Raw genomic sequence first — 24,118 nt, 5'->3', positions numbered from 1 at the left:
GGTATGCACTGGCTCAGCAGGAAGCTGGAATAAGACTATCCACTTCTACCTGCCCATCCCAGTGGTGAGGAATGCCCAGGTTAGGAACTAAAGAACAGCCAACAGAAGCAGCTTTTTCCTGAAGCAGTGTGCACATGAAGTGAGTCAGCCACATTTGGACTCTCTGGATTCACACAGACCACCTGTCCCAGTGATGCCACATGGGACAAGTAATGTCCCAGCCTTCAGGAGCTGGCTTGTCTGTGCATATGCCAGCCAGCTGCATGCTGCATGCACAGAAGACATTCCTGAGTGGGTGCCAAACCTGGCTGCTGCTTGTTTGGAATCTGCAGGACACAATGTGTACAACTGAGGCACTGAAAATTTAGGGGAAGTTTTAAAGGTTCCCCTGTCTGCATATTTGGAGTGCCATCCTATTATACTCGACCTCTGTTGTGCCCAGAAGGTAAAACAAGTTATCCTAAAACCTCCTGGGATTCTGATCACTACAGAACTTTGATCAAATGTTAATAATGAGGAGTAATCAATAGGCTAACAATACACTGAAATGTGGTCTTTTCACTTTTTATATAGTACCTGACAAATCCACCAAGGCGTATGAGTGTGTAAAGATGACTAGTAAAATTTTTCTTTTATACAGTAATTTAATTTACAATAGAAGTTCCTTCTTCCCCTGCTGTCAGCTCCTGACCATCTTGTCTTACCTCTGTTTAACCTAAGACTGAGGAGCTCTCTGTGGGTGGCAAAAGCCATCAGTCCCTCCAAGGAGCAGCACTAATGACAGTCAATTCTGCAAAAGGGAACAGCGGGCGATCTACCCTGAGCACTGGGCTGGGAAACTGTTGTCATCTACTTGTCACCCAGATGCTGGCAAAGTGTCTCCTTTTTTTAAAACGTGCTTTGAAACCATTTCTTTGAAATGGTGAATGAAGTATGACATATATAAAATGAAATAATAAAGAATATAACTCTAAGCTTCTTAGTATTTTGACAACTAGGGAAGAATTAAAACTCTGTCCTGTTGCTAAGAAGTCAACAATGCCTAAATTCATGGATTACATATAATTTTCTTATTTTAAGAGTTAAATGTATTCATGAATTTAAGACCAATGTGCAAATAGCAGACCTATTGCTACATGTATTCTTTAGTCAGAAACTTCCTAATCACCTGAAGACAATGGTATTTCTAGACTGTGTGTCTCTATTACTTTTGTGATCCCACTTCAGAACTACTCTAATGAGAAAGGCTTTATTTGAGGCACTGTGTGATCAGGCTTCAGTCTGACTTATTAGTTCCTACAGAAGGGCTTTGCAAGTGTCAGCTTTCAAATAGCCAAAGAACTCATGAGATAATGAGACTTGGTCAACAGGTATGTACAATACACAACATCTTTCTCATTTCTCTTCAAAAAGGTCAGCTTGCCTTACATTTGAGATGTCAGGTCAGTTTGTAAAATATAGATCTGGTGAACCTGACAGTGAATACAGCAGTGAATCACGGAGACTTTCAAAAAATGTGTCCAGAGCGTCAGAATTCAAGACACATCCCTCCAGCTGTCCTAGATTGCCAAGACCCCTGCCAAGAAGCTCAGAGACCCTAACACAGAGCCCAAGATGCCTGTAGTTTTAATTATGACCCATAGAGCGAATTACCAACCTTATATGAAGATCTGCAACCCATGAAAGTATAAGTGAAATAATAATTAGTTTGTCATGAAGTGAAAAATAGATTTTTGAAAGTTTTTAGAATAAGAAGGCAAGATGGAGGAATCTAGGCGTGTCCAGCCTTTCTCCTTCTTCTTCTCTAGCCTCCATCTTCTGCAGTGATGTTGGCATTTTTAGATTGGTTTAGAGTAGAAGCTCACTGTCTAACATAGGTGATAAGTATTAGATAGTAATTGTAAATATTGTACGTGTAGTTTTTAGTATAAAAAATAACACCACCCCAGGGGCAAGCAGAGTGCCTCTGACTGCCCTGCTGAGCGGACCTCAGCAAGCCAAGAGAAAGAATTTTATAGAGAAGAAACAATAAACAACCTTGAGACCAAGAACTGAAGAGCTCTGACCCCTTCTTCAACCTCTGCGCTGGGAAAAGAGACTTGCTAACATATCTCAGGGTCACTCTCACCAGCTGAGATCCCGAGACCAGAGGAGAAGAAGAAGCCACGAGTGAGCCCTCCTGGAAATCCAGGAACGCCTGAACGCCGTGGGAGGAAGGCCCAGTGTGGAGGCAGGCGCAGACGGAGTGCGAGAAGGCAGGAACGCAGCCGAGCCCCGCGCCGCCGGCCGCACACCGCACACGCTCCTGGCGGGGGCCGCCACAGGATGGCACTCCTGGGTGGGTTTTAAATGCAGCACGCCGGCTCCAGCATTTTAACCCTCTCCTGGCACAGTGTCAGGCGAGATAGCGCGGATCAGAGGCGGTGCATGCCTCCCGCAAATGGCCTTGTCTCTGTGTTTAGTGGGATCGCGACGGCGTGCGCGGAGATGCGGCTGAGTGCGTGTCCTGCGCGGGCAAACAGTGCCAGAGCCGTGCGGTGGAAAAGGCAAAATGTCTTCATGTTGGATGCCCTTATTACAGTGATAACATCTTCTCCAGCAGTGTGCTTCTTCAAATGCCAAGTCTGACTTATACCACATCTTTCTTTCTTCAAGAGTTTCCTTTTTCCCTCTGATACAACCGCTGCCAGCTCCATCCATCCCCCCCAAAACACTTCCCATGTCACAGGCAGACTGCAGCTTGCTTGGCACTGTTACCAGCCAAAAGCAACCATAGAGGGAATGCAAATGTTAACAAATTGGGTTATTTACATTTTCCATTAATTTTGAAGCAGTGCATCTTTCTCATTTCTCATTTTACCAGCTTAAGGATACAGGGTGTTATCCCCAATCTCATATTAACTGCTGTTTCCTTTAAAAAAAAAGTAGCTTGTGATGATAAGGGAAAATGTGATTTAACAGTTCTTTACAACAATTTCTTACCTAATAGCTATAGAAAACAAGTTGAGATTACATTATCAACCTTCAAGGTTCAGTCATATCACAAAGATCAATGAAAAAGAATGAGCACCTATTATACATTTAGAACTGCTCGAAAACAAAAGCCCTCCTTGGCATATATCCTGTTTTTCAGAGTGTGATCTATGGTTACTTTGCTTTCTGTAATATTATTTTTAAAAATCATTTAGGGTTGGCCAGACTGTAAACAGCAACAAGGTACAGAATATTAATAAAAGATGAACAGCGCTCTTTCTTGAATATAAAAGATGTGATATTTTACATATATGCAAATTCTTAACCTGATCCTTATTCTATTAATTTAAATATTTTCTTATGTAATGTGGACTGAATTTGACCCATAATATTTTCATCTATTAAGAATAATTTGAGAAGTTCTTAAGCTGAACATAATGCTCGGGTAAACAGTCTCATACCACAACTGCATTTTTCATGCCCAGAGCAGAAGAGACATACTAAAGACTAATACGATATGCTTCCTTCTTCTGAAGAGTTTGGTTCAGTCCAGAGGGTTCCTGGGACAAAATCCCAGTACCAGCTTCAGCTGTGGAGAGTGGGAGCACTGCTATGCAACAGGACATTCATGTGACACACAGGACTTTGGCAAAAAAGCATCTTATGCCTGAAGTCGTAAGGACAGTTCAGACTGATCTTATTTAACCTTTTGCTGAGATTGGTAATCAAGTTATTAATTAGTGTCATAGGTTCCAGCTTTCATAGGTATTAAATCATGTATTACATTTGAAAACAACACAGTTTATTTGCCCCAAAATCTTCTGGAATATGAGCTACAATCAGCTTGGGAAGAGGGAAAGATGGATCCTGGTATCTGGAATATCCATTAGGATAGGCAGCCTCTTATACAGAGAAACTATCCAGAATATTTGACTAAACTCTGTTTTTGTGTTCACACAATCTTTCCAGATTTTCTCTCCTGACATTACTCACATTCAAAGCAGTGTCTTCTGCCAGAGTGGGTCAGTGCTCCATTTCCCCAGCTGATTTATTCCCTCAGTAACCACGACTCCCAAACCAGAAGGCAACTGCAGTGTCTCCCCTTAAAATACCATGCTCTAAACCTTTCCATCTCTTGAGGAAATAAGGACTAGGACAAGGAGAAAGTTACAGCTGATACAAACATAGCTCAACAATCAGCCACACTGAGAAAGGCAACAAGACTGCAGAATGTGAAATGGCAGATAGATGAGATTTAGGTGAAGTTTTGCACATCTATCCTTCCCCCTGTGTGTGACAGAAGCTCTTTAATGATGTTGTCAGGGCCCCTAGATGGAGTAAGAGTCTCGATGTACATGGCCACTTATCTGTCATCCTTTATTTTACACACACAGTCCTTAAAGACATCCTGCAAATCCAAGACAGAATAAAAGAGTTTCAAGGCAAAATATAGACGAATGAACTGTGGAAAATTAAACGTGGGGAAGATCAGGACCTTTACAAGAGATGCAGGATGATACTAGTGTCAGCTTCATTTATCAGAAATTGAGTTCAACCTCTTCAAACAATACACACTGAGAGACTGATTCATTCTTTCCTTTGCGCCATAGTGATGCCAATGAGTTCAAAAGAGTTACTTTCAATTTACTCCCTGTCAGGAAAGGAGACATCCATCTATCCATCCACATGGACCAAAGAAAAGGCTGAGCAGACAGAGAACTTCTGGGAATTAGCCTACACTTTTCTTGCTTAAAGGGCCAAACACTCTGCTAGAAAACCTCTGCAGCCAAAAATAATATCACAGATACAACTCAGTCTAAATTCAGACTAGGAGTGCCTTGATTCAGCACAAGGAAAAAGGCCTCTTGTAAAGCCATTGTATATCACAAACATTAATGTCAGGAAGCTGAATGCTCATTGTATAGAGACCCAGAACTGTATTAATAACAATGCCCACTGAGGACATTATATTGTGCAGTCTCTTCACACTTATAAAAGCAGGAAATTATTTTTATAGCCAACATCTTCTGTTTTCACGATTTGTCCTAGCATACCAGATACTTGCTGTATGAAATCTTCCACTAAGACTTAATGAAAATAAAACTACATGCAGTAAAACATGATATAATGGCTAAGTTATAGCTTCTCTCTAAATATTCTGGGTGTTATGAGGTTGATCTATATTACTAGAGTTACACAAACTTTTAATGTAACTAAAAACAAATAAGCATGCAAAAAAACCACTCATTGGGAATTTACAGGAGGAGAGAATTATAAAAAAATGACATCAGGTCCCACATTCTGATTTTCCTTCTGGGGATTCTTTGCTGTCTTCATCCCATAATTGCTAAGAACGTTCACCACTGGCTGTGGCTGGCTCCAAAGTGGGCTTATTTGTAAAAGTTACTGGAGACAGGAATAAGGAATGGCTGGAGATAGATGAAACTTTCTGTGTCAGGTTGTGATGGAGACCACTGTTTAGGCAGGGAGATGGTGCAGACTCTCTGTGGTTAAGGTGGAGAAAAGCTGTGTAATACCTACTCGTTCTCCTGAGCTGACTGATGGCTTAAAAACCAGAGACGGGGTAAAAATTCAGCAAAATTCCCAACTTGGCAGATGCAATGGAGAAGGAGTTCAAAAACATGAGGAGTTCAAAACAAAACCCTTCAATTTATTTACTGTGAGAGTTGCTATGCATTGGAACAGGCTGCCCAAGGAGTTAGTTGATGGAGTCACCATCCCTGGGCGTGTTCAAGAAATGCCTGGATGTGATACTAAGAGCTTTGGTCTACTTGACAAGATGGTGATGGGTCAAAGGTTCTTGGAGATGTTTTCCAACCTAAATAATTCTGTGATTCTGTGAATGCAGTGCTACAACACACATATTGGACAAAATAGTCCAGCTTATCCTGTAAGAATAAGCAAGTACATAAAAACTTTCCCTTAATCTCTACAGAAAACAGGTATGTATGGACTGAGCTCATGTTTGGCTCCTCAAGAATAATTGCTTTGAGTCCAGAATGGAGACACAGGCCTTCAAGGTGAAGGTCCTTAGGAACAATCAATCACCAAACTCACTGATAACTGCTCCAAAGATGACTTGTTACTTCTTTCCCCCCTTGCCACATAAACAGGATGTCATACAGAAAAAACCTGAGAGAATGACCCATACATGACAGGCATTAAGTCACACTGCTTAATGCACTCTGACACGTTATGGAGGTGCTCATGTGACATCAGGGCAGACCAAGCAAAAGACCCAAACAGGACAGATCAGAACAGCCCAAGGAAAGGGAGCAAAGGCTCAAGTGTAAGAGAGGGTTTGCCCAAAAAAAGGTTCTTGGAACCAAGAGAATAACAGAAAAAGAGAGAGCAGACGAGGGAGAAAGGGTTGCAGAGAAGTCAGAGATACAGCAAATGCCACAGATAATGACATGAAGCTGAAGAAGGGACAGGGAAATAGTGAAGGAGACTTAAAAACACAGCTACAGATTGAGGGAAAAAACATGAGAGTGAAAGAAGAAAAAGCTCTCACACAAAGAATCGGAAAATACAGTGATTCTGTGATCACCAAGGTATTGGTTTGTTTCCACTAAACAGTATCTCTACATCCATTTTGTGATTTTTAGACTGTCTACAAGATTACCAAGGTAATAATAGTAATAATAATAATTAATAATAAATTTTCATTTGTTTGAAGAGTTTATTAAGAGGACCAATGTGAAATAAGATACAAAAACTTTCTGGCTTGGGGAAACTAAGCCAAAGGCTGCCAGACAAAGGTGAGTGATGCCTATTACCAGAAGCAGATGTTCAGAGACATGAGTGGGGAACAGAACAGACTGTCCAACCTTACAGGTTCATCAGGAAAGCCATCAGAAATAGCACAGTGAATGGCAGTCTTCACAGAGTTCAGGAAGTCAGTAAGAAGAGATTTTCAGCTATGATCCAATTACAAAAGCTGTCTGCATTCAGGCAGAGCTGTGCCACCTGTGTAGCAGAGGGCAGCATGTAGGTATACATGTGATGTGACCTAGGCCACGTGACTGTCAGCTTCTGACTTAAAGAAAGCGAAATCAGTCATTTTCCTCTTTAAAGGACAAAATAATATTAGCTGACAATCTTCTGCAACTCCTGCTTTCAACAGGAGCCACTTGGAATCATGGGTATATTTGAAAAATCAATCTCTAAGCAACTGAAAATGTAAGAGTTTTAAGGTAGATAGCCTTGTTTCACTCCTTTTGACATTAAAATTAATTCCAAATATCCACTAATAGTTCTTGTCTCAGTCTTGGATGAGACAGACTTGCAGTGGCAGTCTTTAAGAGCAAATACTCAGGGACATCTGAGATAACACAACCCTCTTATATAACAAGAGTACACTTCATGCTATCACTGAAGAAAAGGCTGAACAGCAGTCCCTCAATGAACATGCCAAATATACAGGTTATATGCCAGCTCTCTAACAGCTATTATGATTGTCAAGCATATTAATAAACTTTTACAGTTGAAAGGAAAAGAAAATCTGAACCTATTTTCAGGATATTGTGCTCTGAGCGAACACTTACAGACTAAGGATTTGTCTGCAGGGAATATGCTAAATCAAGCCCTTTTGAACTTTTGATTAAATAATTGATGCATAATGCAGAATGTATAATATATGCATCCTTTTTCCATAGTTGCCTGGAAACCCATATGGAACAGTACTAGCAATTCCAGAAGCATTTAAATCGTTGGTGAAGACAAAGGAACAAAAAAGTTTTAAAAATCATTAACTCATTTCTCTTTCCATTCTTCAAATACTGCAGGATACCAGAATTAGTAACTTACACAATGGTATCATGACTCTTGTAATATAGAGTGGCTTTTTTTTTAAAGCTGTGTCCCTTGGAGCTATGTGAATAATGTTTCTCACTGTAAGGGAACTTGTAAGACTCAGCTTTCATTAAAATAGAAAACAAATGACACAACTAATATTTCCAGCCTCTACCTTTATGTAATAGTAATAAGCAGATCATAAAATATACAAGGTGGTCAACAATGAAGAACAAAAATATGAATGCAAAATGGCAATTTTCTTTCCAAATTATAGGATTTTAAGCAAATCTCATAAAAGACTGATCACTCAGGGTTTAGAAGAATATGAGACTCCCATGATCACAAATTCAAGAGGCAGATTGCTTCATATTGCAGCCAAGCAGACCTTTTGCACTTCTCAAGTAGGCAACACCGCTTGTCATTCAGTTTGATTGCTCTGTGACCCAGCCTGAAACTATCTTGTGCTTTATTGCTTCCAAGATGAAATTAAAAACAGGATAAAACCCAACAATGAGAACAGAACACTAACCATGGAAACTACAGCGATGAAGGATTAAATTATTTAAACTAAAAGATTCTGTAAACATCATAATTTGAAGTCTCTGTTTCTGATGGTCATCCTGAGTAAAAGAAAAAGAAGGGCAAGCACAGAATTGCATGGGCTGTACAGTTCTTGAGATGTGAAAGGCAGGACAGTGACAGTGAACATCCCCTGCCATGGCAGGGATCTTCATGGGATTCTTGTGCCTTTGCACATTTGTTGTGTACTCTATTTGAGAAAACAGCCTCTGCACGTTTGTTGTACATATCTGAGAAAATCAATACTCACTGAGTCAAAGGATGAATGTCTTTGTACTACACTGGCAAGAGGTCTTGTTTGAGTAAAGAGAAGCAGTTACATGGTCCTTAATCAATCAACATGTAATTATGAAGGATTCGATGGTTAAACATCAATAGGACAGACTGAAACTCTTGTGAGTGTCCTCTAGCTTTGTGTTTAGGGAACTCTTTTGGATATGTAAACATGGTGCAGATTTTCTCATGCAGAAGAAGAAAGTTGAACCTGGATGTCCTGTTAACTTCCTCAGTCACTGGATACCACAAAGGTCACGCATCATTTCCAGTGGAATCAAGACTTACTTATCCTTTCCTTTTACTGCAAGTACCAGATAATGTGACTTTTCATTTTGTGGTGAATTGCATGTTGAATGGGATGGGATAAAATGATACATTAAGTGTCAGCCCAGCATGGAAAAAATACAGTCAAACCCTAAGCCCTAGCAATTTTATTTAGGTTAAATCAAATAATTTTTTAAAAATTGCTTGCTGTGATGATGGGGACCTGTAGCTCATACAGGCTGATCTCATCATTTCATACCCAGGTAGTCAGTTTCTAGGACAAACCCATTTTCAGCAGCTTGCTGTAGCATTACAGGAGGTCTAAGAGTACAGACAGAAAAGAGCTTTAAGAAAAGCACCTAAAAATAATGTAATTACAGTAACTGTCATTCATTTTCAGTAGGAAATTATTACATTTCGGGAGGGGAGAAATTATCCTAACTTAAAACAAATGTAAAAAGGCAGATCAGATCAGGGAACCACCCAAAAGCATGTACAGAGATTAAGCTGACATGCCTACATGCCTCAGCTTGACTTCACAAGCCCAGAGGAAGCAGAACAAAGAGAAGGTGGAGGTGGAGGAGACTGCCTTGGACATCATACATAAGGATTCCATCACAGTCATGGCAGCTGCGCTCCCTATCAATAGAAAACAAACTGCTGTACTACAACCCAGATAGGCCAAAGAATTAAACAACAACAACAAAAAAAATCATTCACACTGAACAATATTGAAGGGAGAAACAAAGATACCAACACCCTAAGGTGTTGAGATTAAACTGCCAGAAAAACAAGCTCCCTTTTTGTCTGCTTCACTTAAGCCACATGTTACCATCACCAGCACAGCTTTTGATTCACAATTTCAACTGTCAATGGTTTATTCTGATCTAGGGAAATCAGCAAAATCTGTTTTTGCCATCACAGTCACAGAATGATCTCACAACACATTTAGGACAGTTCATCAAGGACAGCAGAAGTTTTCCAGCCATATAGTTCTGTATTAGTGAGTGATATTTAATGATATAATGGTTTTGATTATGATTTGTTGTTATGTCCTACTCTTGGTTGTCACCATAGCCCAGAGGGAATTTGCATGTGAACATGGTATTTCATCTCAGCATGTTAATAAACTCACTGAGAAAGTAGAATAAAATAAATCAATGGCACAATGATCCCTGGGAAAAATTATAAATCGTGGGTTTGGTGGTTCCAGATACTGGTGAATGTCGAGGTCTAACTGCTGTCCGTGGTCTTTCATCCTTGTTTTAGGAAAGCCTAAGATGCTTCTGTGCCTGGATGCCATGGATAAACAGCAGTAAATCAACTTTGCCAAGCCAGCATTTTCCTGGCAGTAAGGGTGCTGATCAGGAGTTGTGTTTGCTGAGAATGTACTCAGGAGCTCCAAAACCTGCTCCTATGCACTTGCAGGGAAGTTAAGGACAATACTCTCCTGTTTGACTTGGTGAGAGCAACACTGGTTCATAGGGTTTTCAAGTTCTGTGACTGTTTCGGACCTCACAGTGCTCACCTGTAGTTTTTCCATCTCCCTCCTTGACTCTTGAAGTGTGCACTATCTAGGACCCCCTTTGAAGCACATTTAGAAAATCTATATGATAAAGTCAGCTATTCCCATTTGGTATATTTTGTACAGTACAGACTGGAATAAACATGCAGCATGTTTCATCAGGTAGCTGTACCTGCTTCCTAGTTGCTTTTATTACCCCAAATAATAAAATTTAACCTCAAATTATTAGGATGCTGCTATTTCCAAGACTATATCCAAAGTCATCCACCAGTAAAATGGCCACAGTCAGCTCATACACTCCTGGCTTTACACTGTGGGATTTAAAGATGACATAATCACCAGCAACGTGTTCTCCAAGGTCATCTGTCCACAAGTTTTCACATTCATTTGGAATATTCATGGCCAAATCTCAATATCTTCTCCAGAATTTAGTACTTATTTGATTTTTTTCTTTTTTTTTTCCCAGAAAAGGCATCTATGTCTTGTGCAGGTATTTATAACTAAGGGAAGACTATTGCTATTGCAACAGGTCTATTGCTACAGGAATTCTGCAAAGCAATCAGCAAGTAGTCTGCAATTATCTCTTTCTATTCCCACCAAATCCTCAGAAGTACCTACATTTCCTACAGAGTTTCTCTTTTCATTATTTCCAATTTTAGAAATTGTCAGCAGAAATAAAAAGCATAAAATTAGTTTATATTCATGGTGAATTAACAAGGTTTCCCAGCTTTTAGGATTTCTGCAGTCAGAATTTTGCATGTCTCCTGCTTTTGGGATTTTTGTAACACATTGCATCCCACATTTGGGCACTTACCAGATTCAAAGGTGTGGCAACAATAATTTGTAAATGTTTTTATTATTTATTTGCAGTGTTAACTTAGGTAAAGAGGAACACTTAAATTTGCAGGAATTTTTCTTTGAAAGATAACATTGGAGATTTTTCAAATTTATCTACTTTTTTATGAGTGCTTAAGAAGAATTTTTTGCTTTTCTGAAGAACAAGGCTGGACTGGATTAAATTCCATCCTGCTTGACAAATAACTGAAATGACTGATAATGATTTTTTCACACTTTGATGATTGTTTTTGAACTCTCACTTTAAAATGCTCAGAGACATTTTTACAAAAGAAGTACTTTCCACAAACAGAGTATTTTACAGAAGCTGTATGGAATTGTCAGAAAGACATACAGTTGCAATTTTGAAGACTGTTGGCTAAATATCTGCAGAGAAATCTTTTTCTTATGAAAATGAAATAATTTTACAAAGCAAATTATTTGATCAACAGTAGTAGTACTCAAGCTGCAACATATGTAGTGATATTCTGATAAAAGGTGGTAAATAGTCATGTTCTCTCTTATTTTTACCCAGATAATTTACCTAGTTTCAGAAGAAACTCTGCAAGAGAGAATGGCTCTCAGAATATGATTTTTGCCCATTGCACACTGCCTACTTTGCCAGTAAAACCCAGCCTGCTGCTGAAGGCTTCAACAAAAAAACTGCTTTCATACTGAGAGAATTCTCAAAGGGAGGCCAGGAGATGAACCTGTGTCTGTGTCTGCATTAAAGGCAGCAGAAACAAACAGAGCACTGTGTGTGATAAGTGTAGCTGCCTGTTAAATGATATCCCATGACTGCCTATGCTAATGGGCACCTCCGGGTAAAAAAGATGGTGCTAATAAAGCCTCTGCTCTGCTTTCCTTGGAACAAACACTTCTGGCACTCAAAGCAGCTCTCTGCTTCCATCCTCATACACCTTCAGCCTGCAGCCAAGAGCAGCTCTCAGCCATTTATTAAATTAGCTCTTTAAAAGAACCCCTCAAATACAGTCTTTCCAAGCAATTTTTCCAGAGTAAGTCTGGGCCAGTGTGCCAGGGCAGGGCAGGAGGGCACAGCTGAAAGAAGACAAGGATGGCTTGAGTGACAGGAGGTGCTATGCACTGGGAGTGGAGCAGAACTGTCTTTGAGCATTTTTCTTGTTATAGTCTACCCTAAATGCAGCAGCACAGATGCAGCAGCAAGGTTTTTTTTCCCCATGACCCCTTTTTCTTTTTTGTCTCATTACTGCTGGGTGGTGCATAATGACAGTATCTGTAGGGAGGAAAAAATCCCAAAACAGTAGCTGACATGAGCCAGAGGTCTGATATTAACCGTTTCAAGGGCAGTGCTCAGTTACTGGCTCTATGTTTAGCAGCTCTTTCTTGGATAGCCATTGCTTGAATACCTGCCAGGTGAATGAATGACTTCTTTTCCCATTGATAAGAGAAACTCATCTGGGAGAGCAGCAGTCTACTCGAAACAACAAGAAGAAAGCTGTACTTGATGGTGAAAAGACACACACAATCCAGCCTGTTCCAGAGCAGCAGGCACTATTTCTTAAGTTGCACAGAACCCAATACCTAGCATGACATTGTAAGTTTCTCCTTTTACTTTTTTTTCCTTAAGGAAAGAGTGATACAGTATAAATCTTTAAACAAGATCAGCAAATTACTCATCCTAGGTTATCAATGGAGACCAGAAGCTAAGTCCCATCCTTGAGCTACTTGGCACAAGCTGGCAAACTGCAGGACATCTGCACTAATTCTCTATGAGGAGAACCAACAGTTCCACAAAAGCAGATCACAGTTCATAAATAAAAGGCACAAAATTAAAATTAACAACCAGTATATTTTCAGCCAGACAGACACTCCCAGCAATGAGGGTATTGTTAGCCCTTAGGTTTTTTTTCACTTGCTTTGCATGCAGTTGCATACATACTTTGCTAGCACCATCCATTTAATTGGATACTTTTGTCACCTCAGACTACTGTATTCTGTTACCATGAAAATGAAGTGAAAATGTTATCCTCCTAAACATAAGATTTAAAAAAACACCAACTGAATGCAACATAATAGCGTCTTTCAACACATTTGCTCCTGAATGGGAGAAGCCAGCTGCTGGGCAGGTACTAACCCCCCCTAGGTTTTGTGTCTGGCAGATTGCTTATAATGTGATACCAAACCTTCAATTCATACTTCAGCTAAGGACATATTAAAAATATGAGAAGTGTGCTACAAAAGTGATTAAACTATCACCTCCATGGCTAATAACACAGTAAATACTCTCCAAAATACTTTCCATTACAAGTTGGCCTCTCCAGTATGTTTGGACAGCATAAGACAAACATTTCTGTAACACAGACAGATGTAACCCCAAAACTAGGAACTTAACAGGGTGGTAAATTTCTATCTACAGTGAGCATTTTTTAACATACTTACCGCTGTGTGCAGCACAAGCATAGCCAGGTTGTCATTCTAGTCTGTATGTGAGGACTAAAACCCACTTGTTTTCTCTGTGTTGGTCCTCTCCCTACTGCTACTGCTGACAAGAGTGCCCTTGGTTAGGGGATTTTTTTAAGTTGGTGTGGAAAGGTCCAGTAAAGCACATATACCCAAATCTGCCCTTCTAAGTATTTGCATACTATTTTGGATGGAGAAGAAAGTACACACTCCATCACAGATTTTATCTGTATTTCGCCTTTATAGCTCACAGCACGTGACTCTGCTAATAGAAAAAGCAGCTGTAAAGGGAAAAAGACTGAATCTCAGAAGAGAAGTTAAAAAAGGTCACTAATCAAGTAGGAAATTTCCCAATAAAACCTAGAGGGAATAAGACAGATATGCAGAGATTACAAGCAGGTTCAGTCTCTCAGAAGAGCTGTATTTAGCTGGCCTTCTGGAAATGGAGCGGTCTGACCAACATTGCACTTACTTTGCTGCACCCTAAATAGAAGAGGACTAAAAGCAGCATTTTTTCTCACAGAGCTGCTATAAAAGCATTTAATTTGCAGGGCCCTGCTGAAACTCACAAATGCTATTTCACAAGAACATTGAAGAATGCAGTTAACATACTTATTAATTAAAGTTGTGGCCTGCATCCTGTCCCACCCTTCTATGAGTGAATCACTGGCACATTTGAGGCAAGCTCCTTACATAAACAGGTTCATATTTGAAGTCTGCCCAGGCACTCTGATGAGTGTCCTTTGCAATGCCACATCATACTGCCCCGGTTTGTCAGCGGTGCAAAGGACAGACTGCAGAGTGCAGAGGAAAGCTTGTAACAATGTAGGTGAAAGAAGCACTGGTATACTTACAGTTGCATTTCTTCTGAACGAACCGAAGCTTGCATGCTGTTCGGTAGGTGGACAAGCGGATGCGATCCAGATCCTGAGCCCCTAGTGGAAGAGAAGAACGGTGACATTTGGATGGAATGTGACCTGTGTGTCTCTTTGCTAGCAGGGAAGCCAGGGAACAAAGAGGACACACGAGCTGCCTCGGTTTAACAATTTTCAAGGCTCTTTCCTTTGCAGAGAGAGCTGAGAGGAGTGAGCAGTAACAAGGGGAATGTCAGGAGCTACAGTGTTAAAAGAGTTTTAGAAAGGAAGGCAAGGAATAGTCAGCCCACTGTGTCTGTCACTTTGAAGAACAATCTGGTCAAGCTGCAGGCTAAAAGACACACTGGCCAGGCTCCAACAGCAGGGAAAACCTCAGCTGAATTTTAATATTCAGCAAAAAAAAGCCCATAACAAATATCTTTAGCTGACATTCCACACCAGGGCAAGGTATTGCCAGCAAACCCAATCAGAAAACATACTGTGCTGTAACATAAAGACTTATGGCAATCTGCAGAAGGGGGCAATGACAAGGGGTGTGCAGCCTTTCACCACTTTGAGGATGTATGTTCTCTGCAATGGAGACCTCTGAGGGTCAGCTCTGTGCTCTACACAAAGCTTGGCCCTGGCTGCTGCAATATAAAGATCCAGTAACATTTCCAAAGCAGCTGCCCAAGAGATGGGAACAAACCAAGTGGCAGCTCCCTCACAAACAAGGGCAGGACACAGGGGCCAGTATGGGGGCAGAACCTGGCACAGTGTCCAGCAAACTCATCCAAACAAGGTACAGTCAGGATGTAAGGGGAGTGGAATACGGCCCTGCTTTTACACAAGCTTCCTAAATGCTTTAAGATTTCTCAGCTGAACTGCTGAACATATGGCCACGTTAGCATCTGTAGCAGGATACTCTAAGTGGGGGTAAAACAGCTCAAATTTTCTCCCATCTGCATTAGTTATCAGGGATGGATGGAGAAGGTGGATCATGCTGCTTCAGGTGTTCAGGAATGCTGAGACCAGCCTGACTCCACAACCCCAAAGCTAAACCTTCTGGGGACATGAAAAACAGTCTTGCCTGACAGAAATCAGCACTGGTGAGGATGTGGCACACAAAGTTCCTGATAAAGGAAGCAACAAGTGATAGTACTGATAACTTATCTGAAGCTGCTGAGCTGGCAATGGGAGCCTAGAAACATCTGACTGACAGTCAATCACTTTATACCATAAAAGCTCAGTTCTGTTTTTTAATGGCAGGGACTTCTAACACTTTCCTTCTGGATACAAATGTGGCAATTCCTCCCTTGACTGGGGACACCCCTCAAGGCTATTCCTTCAGACCAAGAGGAAGAGATTTGCCCACAGTGTTGATATGGGTGAGTAACACCAATCTATACTTAATAATTATTAAGCTATTTTTGAAAAAAATTATTTAATAAATAGTGACCAATATAATTAGTTACAAATATCTATACTATCTGGTAAACAATTTTGGTTAAAATATTTTAGCTTAATTGTTATCATTATGACCAATTTAAATAAAGATTTTATTCCTATGCATATATTTGGTTTGCTATCCTTAATCCTGCATAATGAAGTCATAGAAAGTATCAATTACATCTATATAATGCTTAAGAAATAAACTCTTGACCAAGTCTGGGACTAGAACTGGATCAAACTCTACTCAGACTACTCTCTGAGAAGGAGTTTCCAGAGTGAGGGGGATCCTTTCTGCATCTTGTGACTCAATTGGAGGGCTTCCTTCCCTGATAAATCTTGCCTGAAGCTTCCATTCTGCCTGTGGCAGCATCATTCACCCAAACTTTCTTAAACAAGGTCATCCTTTGGAGGCAAATTTTTCAAATGTGCTCTGGCCTATGACATGAAAATGAGAATGATACTTTCTATTCTCTCCAAATTCTGCTCTTTTCTTGACCAAATTCTCCCACACGTCTTCCCAAGGCTCCCAGCTACTCCCTTTTGCCAGTTACACCACCTGCTCCTAGGAGAAATTCCTATGACTACTTAACATCAAGTATGGGAAGTATTTTTGTGAGTTTTTTCCATCATATCCTTTATTGTCAAAATTATACAGGTATTTTCCTTCTCCATTGGTATGTCATTGACAGCTTTAGGAAAATTTCTTTGTAGGTGAAAGGGAGGATAAAGCTTGCAACACTAAACTTTTCCTTTTTAACAGGAAAAATAAATAAAATTAATGTAACTTTTTCCCTCTTCAGTGAAAGGTAACACTAAACTTCCAGTGCTCTTTTATAAAACTTCAGCCTTTTAACAAGGTTTAAAAAGTGAAAGCAAAGCGGACTCTGGCTCATTGAGCTTCTGAGGTTGCAGTAATAATTCTAAATAAATAAATTTGTAGGCAACATTGCTGGATTTTTTTTTCCTTTTTACTATTTGCACACATAGTGGATGGTATTATTTTGATATTATTTGGTGTGTTGCTGATAAGACCATGGAATAGACAATTTAATTTTGTCGTGATTTACATTTTGCCACAGTCAGAGATCTATTTGTCAAATGACTTCTGTTGAAACGTGCCATCACTTACGTGATGGCGAGTCCTGATAAACAATAGGAAAGATGTCCAGGACTGAGCATTGCAAATGAGAGAGCAAATTTGTAACTTCCATACAGGACTGCCAGTGGCCTCTCCTTTCTTCTGCCTGCTGGCAGTGTATCACTCTGTTTCCTTTGAATATGCTCATGTCAAGCAACACTGTTGTCAGTTTGCAAAAATAACACAGGGACACACTGCAACCTTGGCTGTTGTTTTCTGGCTGGATAATATGTGCCAACAGTGATGTACATTTTGAACTCCTCATCAGTGTGGATATACCTGGGCATGTCAGGTCAGGCTAAGTAAGATTAAGACCTAGTGGCTTGATGTCCAACAGAGCATTTTGAGTTATAATACAAGCTAAAGCTTGTTAAAATAAGCTTCTTAAAACCACGGGACTCTACAGAAGGTGATAATGATTATGATATCAATTCACAAATGTTTGTAATTTGGAACTAGAAGGATGCCTCTTCTGAAGGAAGGGAAACAAAAAAGGCTGAACTGGACCTCTCAAAATACAGGGGAAATAAACAATGGTCGAAATTTAAAGTCAGAATCAAATCCTTCTATTCCTTGTTCAGGACAAACTTCCCACTTAAAAAGGCTTGAAAAGTTGGATTTACATTTTTCTTTTTTTTTTTTTTTTTCTCCTCTTTTCTATCTTGTGTAGTCTGGAACATGACCCACTTTGTAAAATTATTGTGGGGTTTTAATCACAGACTTGCAGATGTAGATCCCAAGAGCCAAAACCAGTGGCAAAAGCCTTTATATTATGAATTTTCTTACTCTGATATTGGAAAGTTGTGGAGTTTACCTATTACCACAGGCTTATGCCTATCAGAATGTTAAGAAGCTTCACATGGCCCACAATATGTAGAACATCAGGAGCACATGGTTTTTGTTGCACATGTTAAAGTGTGGGCTTGCACACAGCTGAATGTGACCCAGGATGGATTTTGGTCTCAGTGAAGCACACCCTCCACACACAGAGGTATCTGAGGGACTCTCAGAATGCAAAGTTCAGTGTTTTATGAAGATGCCTAAAATATATTTAGTTTTTCCACAAAGACTTAAAATTTTCCCCTCATTTTACCTAGCTGGAACGTCCAGTTCTCTGCGTACACAGGCAGTAGGTGGAGGAACAGAGGCAGGCAAACAGAAAAAGGAAGCACACGTGAGATAAACCAGACTGAAGTAAGTATGCCAAAATACTAAAATGTGAAAGAAGAAAATAGTAGACTATAACTACTGGTGTGTAATACAGGAAAACAGTCCCTCCTCTGCCTCCAGCTGCTGATTTTCCCAACACCCCCTTAACTCCTGCTAAACAATCCAACATCAAAACAGCCTTAAAAACTGTGGAAACAAACCACTAATTTTCACAGCAAAGTCCTAAATATTTTAGGAGTATTTAAAACTATTTGAAATTAATGATACCTATGTCACTGACTTGCGCTTCCTCTGTAATTATGATTAAAACTACAGTATGTTCTGCTAATGGACAAATACATTTTTTGATTCTGGCCAAAGTACAACACCTCCCTCCAAGATTCCAAGGTGCTGTACACAAGAGACAACTGAATCAAAGAATATCCTGAGTTGGAAGGGACCCAAAAAAATCATTGAGTCCAACTCTTGGCTCTGCACAGGATACTCCCAAAAATCACCCCATGTGCCTGACAGTATTGTCCAAATGCTTTTTGATCTCTGTCAGGCTTGCTGCTGTGACCATTTCCCTTGGGGAGCCTGTTCCAGGGCCCAAACACCCTCTGGGTGAAGAATCCCTTTCTAATACCCAACCTAGACCTCCCATGACACAGCTTCATTCAATTTCCTCAGGTCCTGTCATTGGGCACCACAGAGAAAAGATCAGTGAGAAATATTCATGAGTTACGCAGGAAGCGTTGTGTGATACTAAAACAATTACAGGGCACAACAGAGCTAGTGGACACTGTGGAATGGGCCAAACCAGTTCTTGGTAGGCCATCTGAGTGGGCAGTCTTTAATTTGGAGAGCTCAGATGTAGGGCTCACACACACTGAATTCACCAGCACACACCTGGCCTTTCATTATTGCACAATTAACTCCAGTCCCAGTAATGCCCTAAGTAACCAGTGTCAGCCACCAAAGATCAGGGAGATGCTCTGTCCTAGTTTACTCTGAGCCAGGGGACAAACAACAGGAAGCTTAGTAATTACACACAAAACTCAGGTAAATCTAGTGACAGAGTGACAGTCTCAAACTTGACAGCAGAACTTCCTGGAAAAACAGTGGATTGTAAGAGAAATTAGAGATGACTGTCAAAAGTGCAGGAACCTTGCTGGTATGGTACATCCCTGACACACTATGATGCAGGGAGCACAAGACTTCATTAGGAACTACAGAAAATTACACTGAAGTGGGGTATGAAGTACATGAGTCCCTGTACTGTGTCTGGCTGAGATGCAGTTAACTTTCTCTAGAGCAGTCTGCATGGTGCTGTGTTTCAGATCTGTGGCTAAAATGTGTTGATAACACACCGCTGTTTCAGCTGTTGCTGAAGGGTGCTTGCACAGCACTCAGGCTTTTCTGTTTCCTACTCTGTCCTCTCCCAGGGCTGTCTGGGAATGGGCAAGAGGCTGGGAGGAGACACAGCAAGGACAGATGCCCCACTTGGCCAAAAGGTTAGTCCACACCATATAATGTCATGCTCAGCAATAAAACTGGGGTAGGCAGTTTTATTGAAGGGGGTGGGGAGTTTTGTCTTCCAAGGCAGACACTGTTCCACGAGTGGCTGGGCATCAGTCTGCTTTTGGGAAGTGGGGAATAGCTACCTTTGCATTACTGGCTCTTGGTTTCTGTTGTAATTTTTTTCCTCTCTTTCGGTCACCTAATCAAGTCTTTATCTCAAGCAATGAGTTTGCTTGCTTTTGCTCTCCCTATATTCTCTCCCATTCTGCTGGAAGCTGGTTAGGGATTAAGCAAGTATGTGGGAGTTTGGCAGCTGCCTGGGGTCAACCCACTACAGATACCTCCAAAAAAAGATGTAGCTTTTGGAGACCTTTATCCCTCTTCATTGCAACCTGTGCACTCCATCATCTTTGTCTTAAGAAAACTATGGATTAAAATAATTCAATAAAAAAATCTGATGTAGAAAACCTCTCTTTCCTGCTTTGGTCAAATCAGCCCATTTTCGTACAGTTTTGGTCTCATGATATTCATTTGTGCAACAGAGATTTGAGGTGGAAAGCTTGCATAAATTTTACTGACATTGCATAGCAACCGGCTTGGTCTATCACAGCAAAACATTTCCAGGAAGTACTTACGCATTTCTGCAAACAGCTGCCTTCTTTCTGCCATGGTATTTCCTCTTTTCCCACAATCTTCAATCATTCTGGAAGACAAAATCATGTGCAAACATAAAGCATTATTCCCAGACTGAACATATGTACATAAGCATCCAAAACTGATCCCGAAGAACCTTGGAGGTTGACTGGTGCTCCACGTGTATCCGATGCCTTTTGCCAGCCTCTCTGTGGCGTGCTTTGTGGAGAACCTGGTCCCCAAACTGTCCTCCATTCTCTGGACTCTGCTTTCAAGCATTTGTTCCCCCTCCCGCCCCTCTCTCCCAAAGGCAGTGTTCAGTTTTTCTGCTTGATGTAACTAACTGGCTTACATAACACAAGCTCTGAAATTCATTTTAGGTTTTCTTAAATAAGGAATCCTCAGTTTAAATTATGTAAGAGAGAAGAAATCATAAAAGATTCGGATATTATTTTATAGTCTCGAAAACTATGTTCTAGCCAATTCTATGTGGAGGAGACAAAAAAAACAACCAAACAAACAACAGCAATTAAATCTCTACTCCATAACAAAATACATGTTATTTACCCAAGCAAGCACTCTCCCAATATGAATACTCATTCAAATTCAGGGCAGTGTATCTCTGGTTAAATGAGTTTCACAAAAAAGCTCAGAAGTAAGAATATATTTTCCTTCTGTTTTCAGATGAAAAAAATCTTTCGACTATTTTGAAGAGCACTACTGCTGGATAGAGCAGAGAGAAAAGTGACAGCTTCTCTCACAGCCAGCATTCAAACCATAAAAGACCAAAGCTTTCAGAGTGAAGATAAACATCTTTAGCAGCACTCAAAAAATTAAAACTAGTGTCAGCATCACCACTTCCTATGGGTAATTACCCTGTCGAACCAATATCCTTTCCTGCCTGCCAAGTCTGGTTAGAACTTCTGACCTGCATTTTAATCTCCATCCTTATGTCAACTAGACTGTGTAAAATACCATCACACTACACAGGTTATAAAGGAGATGTTCTATACAAGCCTGCAATCAAAAATACTGCACTGTATCCCATAGCAAACCTCCATATGTATACAACAGGAAGGATGAAAGTACTGGATGCTGAAGTCTACCATCACCAAAGAACTCAAGACAGAAAACCAGTTTCCTTTTATTTCACAAAGACAGGAAGGCAATCACATAAGAGGTGTTTTGTTGTGTTTTTTTTTTTTTTTTCTTTCCCCTTTCAAACTGCACAGTTCAAATGAAGTGGTGGTACATTATAACTGCCTTTTCCAAGTAGCCTATTCAATTCTCAGAGTACTGATAAAGACTCTGCTGAAGTGCTATCTATGGCGGATGTTTCGTGATGCGAGCAGCAGTCCCACTAGGAAGGGGACAAAGGGTATGGATGCAGCCTCTTTGCAGGGATATTCAAATTCACCTCATATTCTAGTAGGCTCCCATTTGTCCAGGAGTGATAGGGATGTGTGTAGCATGGCGTGAAGTCTGAGCTAATGTATCCTCCCTTTCTGCAGAGATAACAGCTCTCAGGATAGTGCTTCACAGGAGTCGTCACTCAGCCTTTGATCTGAGGTAGCTGGTGTCTTGGAGGTAGGTGGTCAGGGAAGACTCAAACCTCCCTGCAAAATGAGATACCTCAAGATATGCCAGGCCCAACTAGCATCTTAATTAGACAGCAAGAAGTAATGTCTTTTTTATATGAATCGGCCTTAAATCTCTTCCCATAAAAAATTAAAAGCACTATAATTCCACTAACCATGGCTTGAGCTCCCCACTCCTTTCTGTTTCTAATGAAACTCGCAGTAGGAGACAAATTTGCCATGGGAAATGACCAGATCTCATAGGACAGGTGAGTTAATAAAGCCCTTTGAAAAGATAAGATCTTTTACTAGGCAGGGCAGTAGAGTGAATACTTCAGAGCAAACACAATTTTTGATTAATATTTATTGCTCGTAGAGTTGGTTATAGGCCATCATAATTTTCTCTGACTTCTCCTATATTCAACATTATTCCACAATGTGCAACTTGTTTTCAGACCACATACTACCTGTGTTATTTGACTGAGATTGGGATAATTTGATTTTGGCACAAGGATGACATAATCTTCTACTTCTTGACACAACTGACACTTAAATCTTACAGATGTTTCTCCAGTTAATAATGTGCTGCTTTCATTCCACCAATGTTCTCTAACATTTGTGAAGTAATTACTGCTCTCAGAGTGATTGCTACAAATTTTATTGAAAACATAAGGGGTGCAACTTTACTCTCACTTGCCTCATGTTGACACCTGGAGAAAAATATTCCTTAGCTATTGCTTTTAAATATCTTGCAGAGCATGAATGTGGCTCACCTGTGACCTTATTCACCATGTGGATGAATTTTCCCACTCAAAATTTAGTAACTAAAAGTATTTTTCAAATCATGCAAATTGTACAACATGTTTTCCTCTTCCTTCAGAAAGCCTGTTGGTAAAGTGTCCCCTTAGTGGGGGGGAAAAATAATAATTCTTTTACTGTTTTTCTGTTTTCTGCAATTCATCCTCCCTTTACTTTTACTGTGTATATCTCCCCATATAAAAACATTCCCTGGACCTGATCATCATTTTTCATAATGTCCCATTATCTTCTGAAATTGAATCACCCTTTTCACTGCTGGGGCTTATGGGGATTACCAGGCCTGACAAATAACTTTATATTTATAAACACACAGCTCAGGCTTCCTCAGAGAAGGAAGGAACTTCAGATTTATGTTTTTAGGACTCTTCTTGCACTAGATATTTTGCAGATTTTAAAACATCCTTCACCCCAAATGACAATCCTAATTCTCTGTAAGGGTATGTGCCATTAAGCTAATGAGAACATTAGTGGTGGCAGTATTTTCAGAGAGATACATTCTATCCCTCTTTCTTGTCTTTTCCTGATAGAAAAAAGTGATAGATGATGCTCATCTACAGAGTATTGGTACTTCTGTGTCGCCATTGACAGGAATTCACTCAGCTGCATCTTCCCTTCCAAGCTTTTCACATGCATTTTAACTCTAGAATATGCTACAGCCCAGGCTCAACTAATGCCACTGTCAAGGTGCTGGGCATCTCCTTTTCAGCCTTGCTCCCTGTGATCCAGATCACAGGTACACAGCTCAACTCTTCAGCTCAGATTACAGACTCCTGCTTTGAGCCCATGATGTGTCCACCTCAGTCCCTGGGGCTGGCCCTGAGCTAATTAACTACAGTTGTGGCCCAGTATTTCTGTTTACTCACAGCACAAGTCATGTCACAGAAAAAAAAATGCACAATTTGTTCTTCACAGGAGAAAAGCAAATCACAAAGCAAATGTGTTTTGAAAAACAGAACACACTTCCAGAGACAAAATTATGAAAAATATTAATTAATGTATACATTTCTTATAGTAGGGATCAGATTATATTTGTCTTTTATAGATTCCTTTCACTATCTTCTTCCCTTCACTCTTCTTCCCAGGAAATACCTCCTCCACTGCAGGTAAGAACATCTATTGTGCATCTAATTAAAATTCTAGTCACAAGCTAATTAGTAAAGTACCAATTAGAGGGGGATTAAGGTTTCAATATATTAGACATTCCAAAGCAGAAATCTTTCCAAATGCGAGGTTTCCAGCCTCTGAAAAAGATACTGTGCATTTT

At 40.2% G+C, this 24,118-nt stretch overlaps 1 protein-coding gene across 15 annotated transcripts in view; it reads right to left on the bottom strand.

The window, feature by feature from the left end:
- The window catches only part of DTNA (dystrobrevin alpha), a 223,983-nt gene that overhangs the window by 77,570 nt on the left and 122,295 nt on the right, over positions 1–24,118 (bottom strand). For 13 of the 15 annotated variants that reach the window (XM_054517651.1, XM_054517660.1, XM_054517664.1 and 10 more), the window contains 2 exons: positions 20,461–20,528; positions 14,566–14,646 (listed from right to left, as the gene is read on the bottom strand). In XM_054517651.1, coding sequence (XP_054373626.1) covers positions 14,566–14,646; positions 20,461–20,527 — 148 coding nt within the window. In that variant the 5' untranslated portion in view covers position 20,528. Of the gene's footprint in view, positions 1–14,565; positions 14,647–20,460; positions 20,546–20,615; positions 20,692–24,118 lie in introns of those variants that run through there. The other 2 variants (XM_054517663.1, XM_054517641.1) reach the window with 2 other exon arrangements.

Source organism: Molothrus ater, chromosome 1 (genome assembly GCF_012460135.2).
Source record: "Molothrus ater isolate BHLD 08-10-18 breed brown headed cowbird chromosome 1, BPBGC_Mater_1.1, whole genome shotgun sequence".
Classification (NCBI taxonomy): domain Eukaryota; kingdom Metazoa; phylum Chordata; class Aves; order Passeriformes; family Icteridae; genus Molothrus; species Molothrus ater.
The sequence above is the reverse complement of the archived record's forward strand: the minus strand, read 5'-3'. Positions and strand labels throughout refer to the sequence as shown.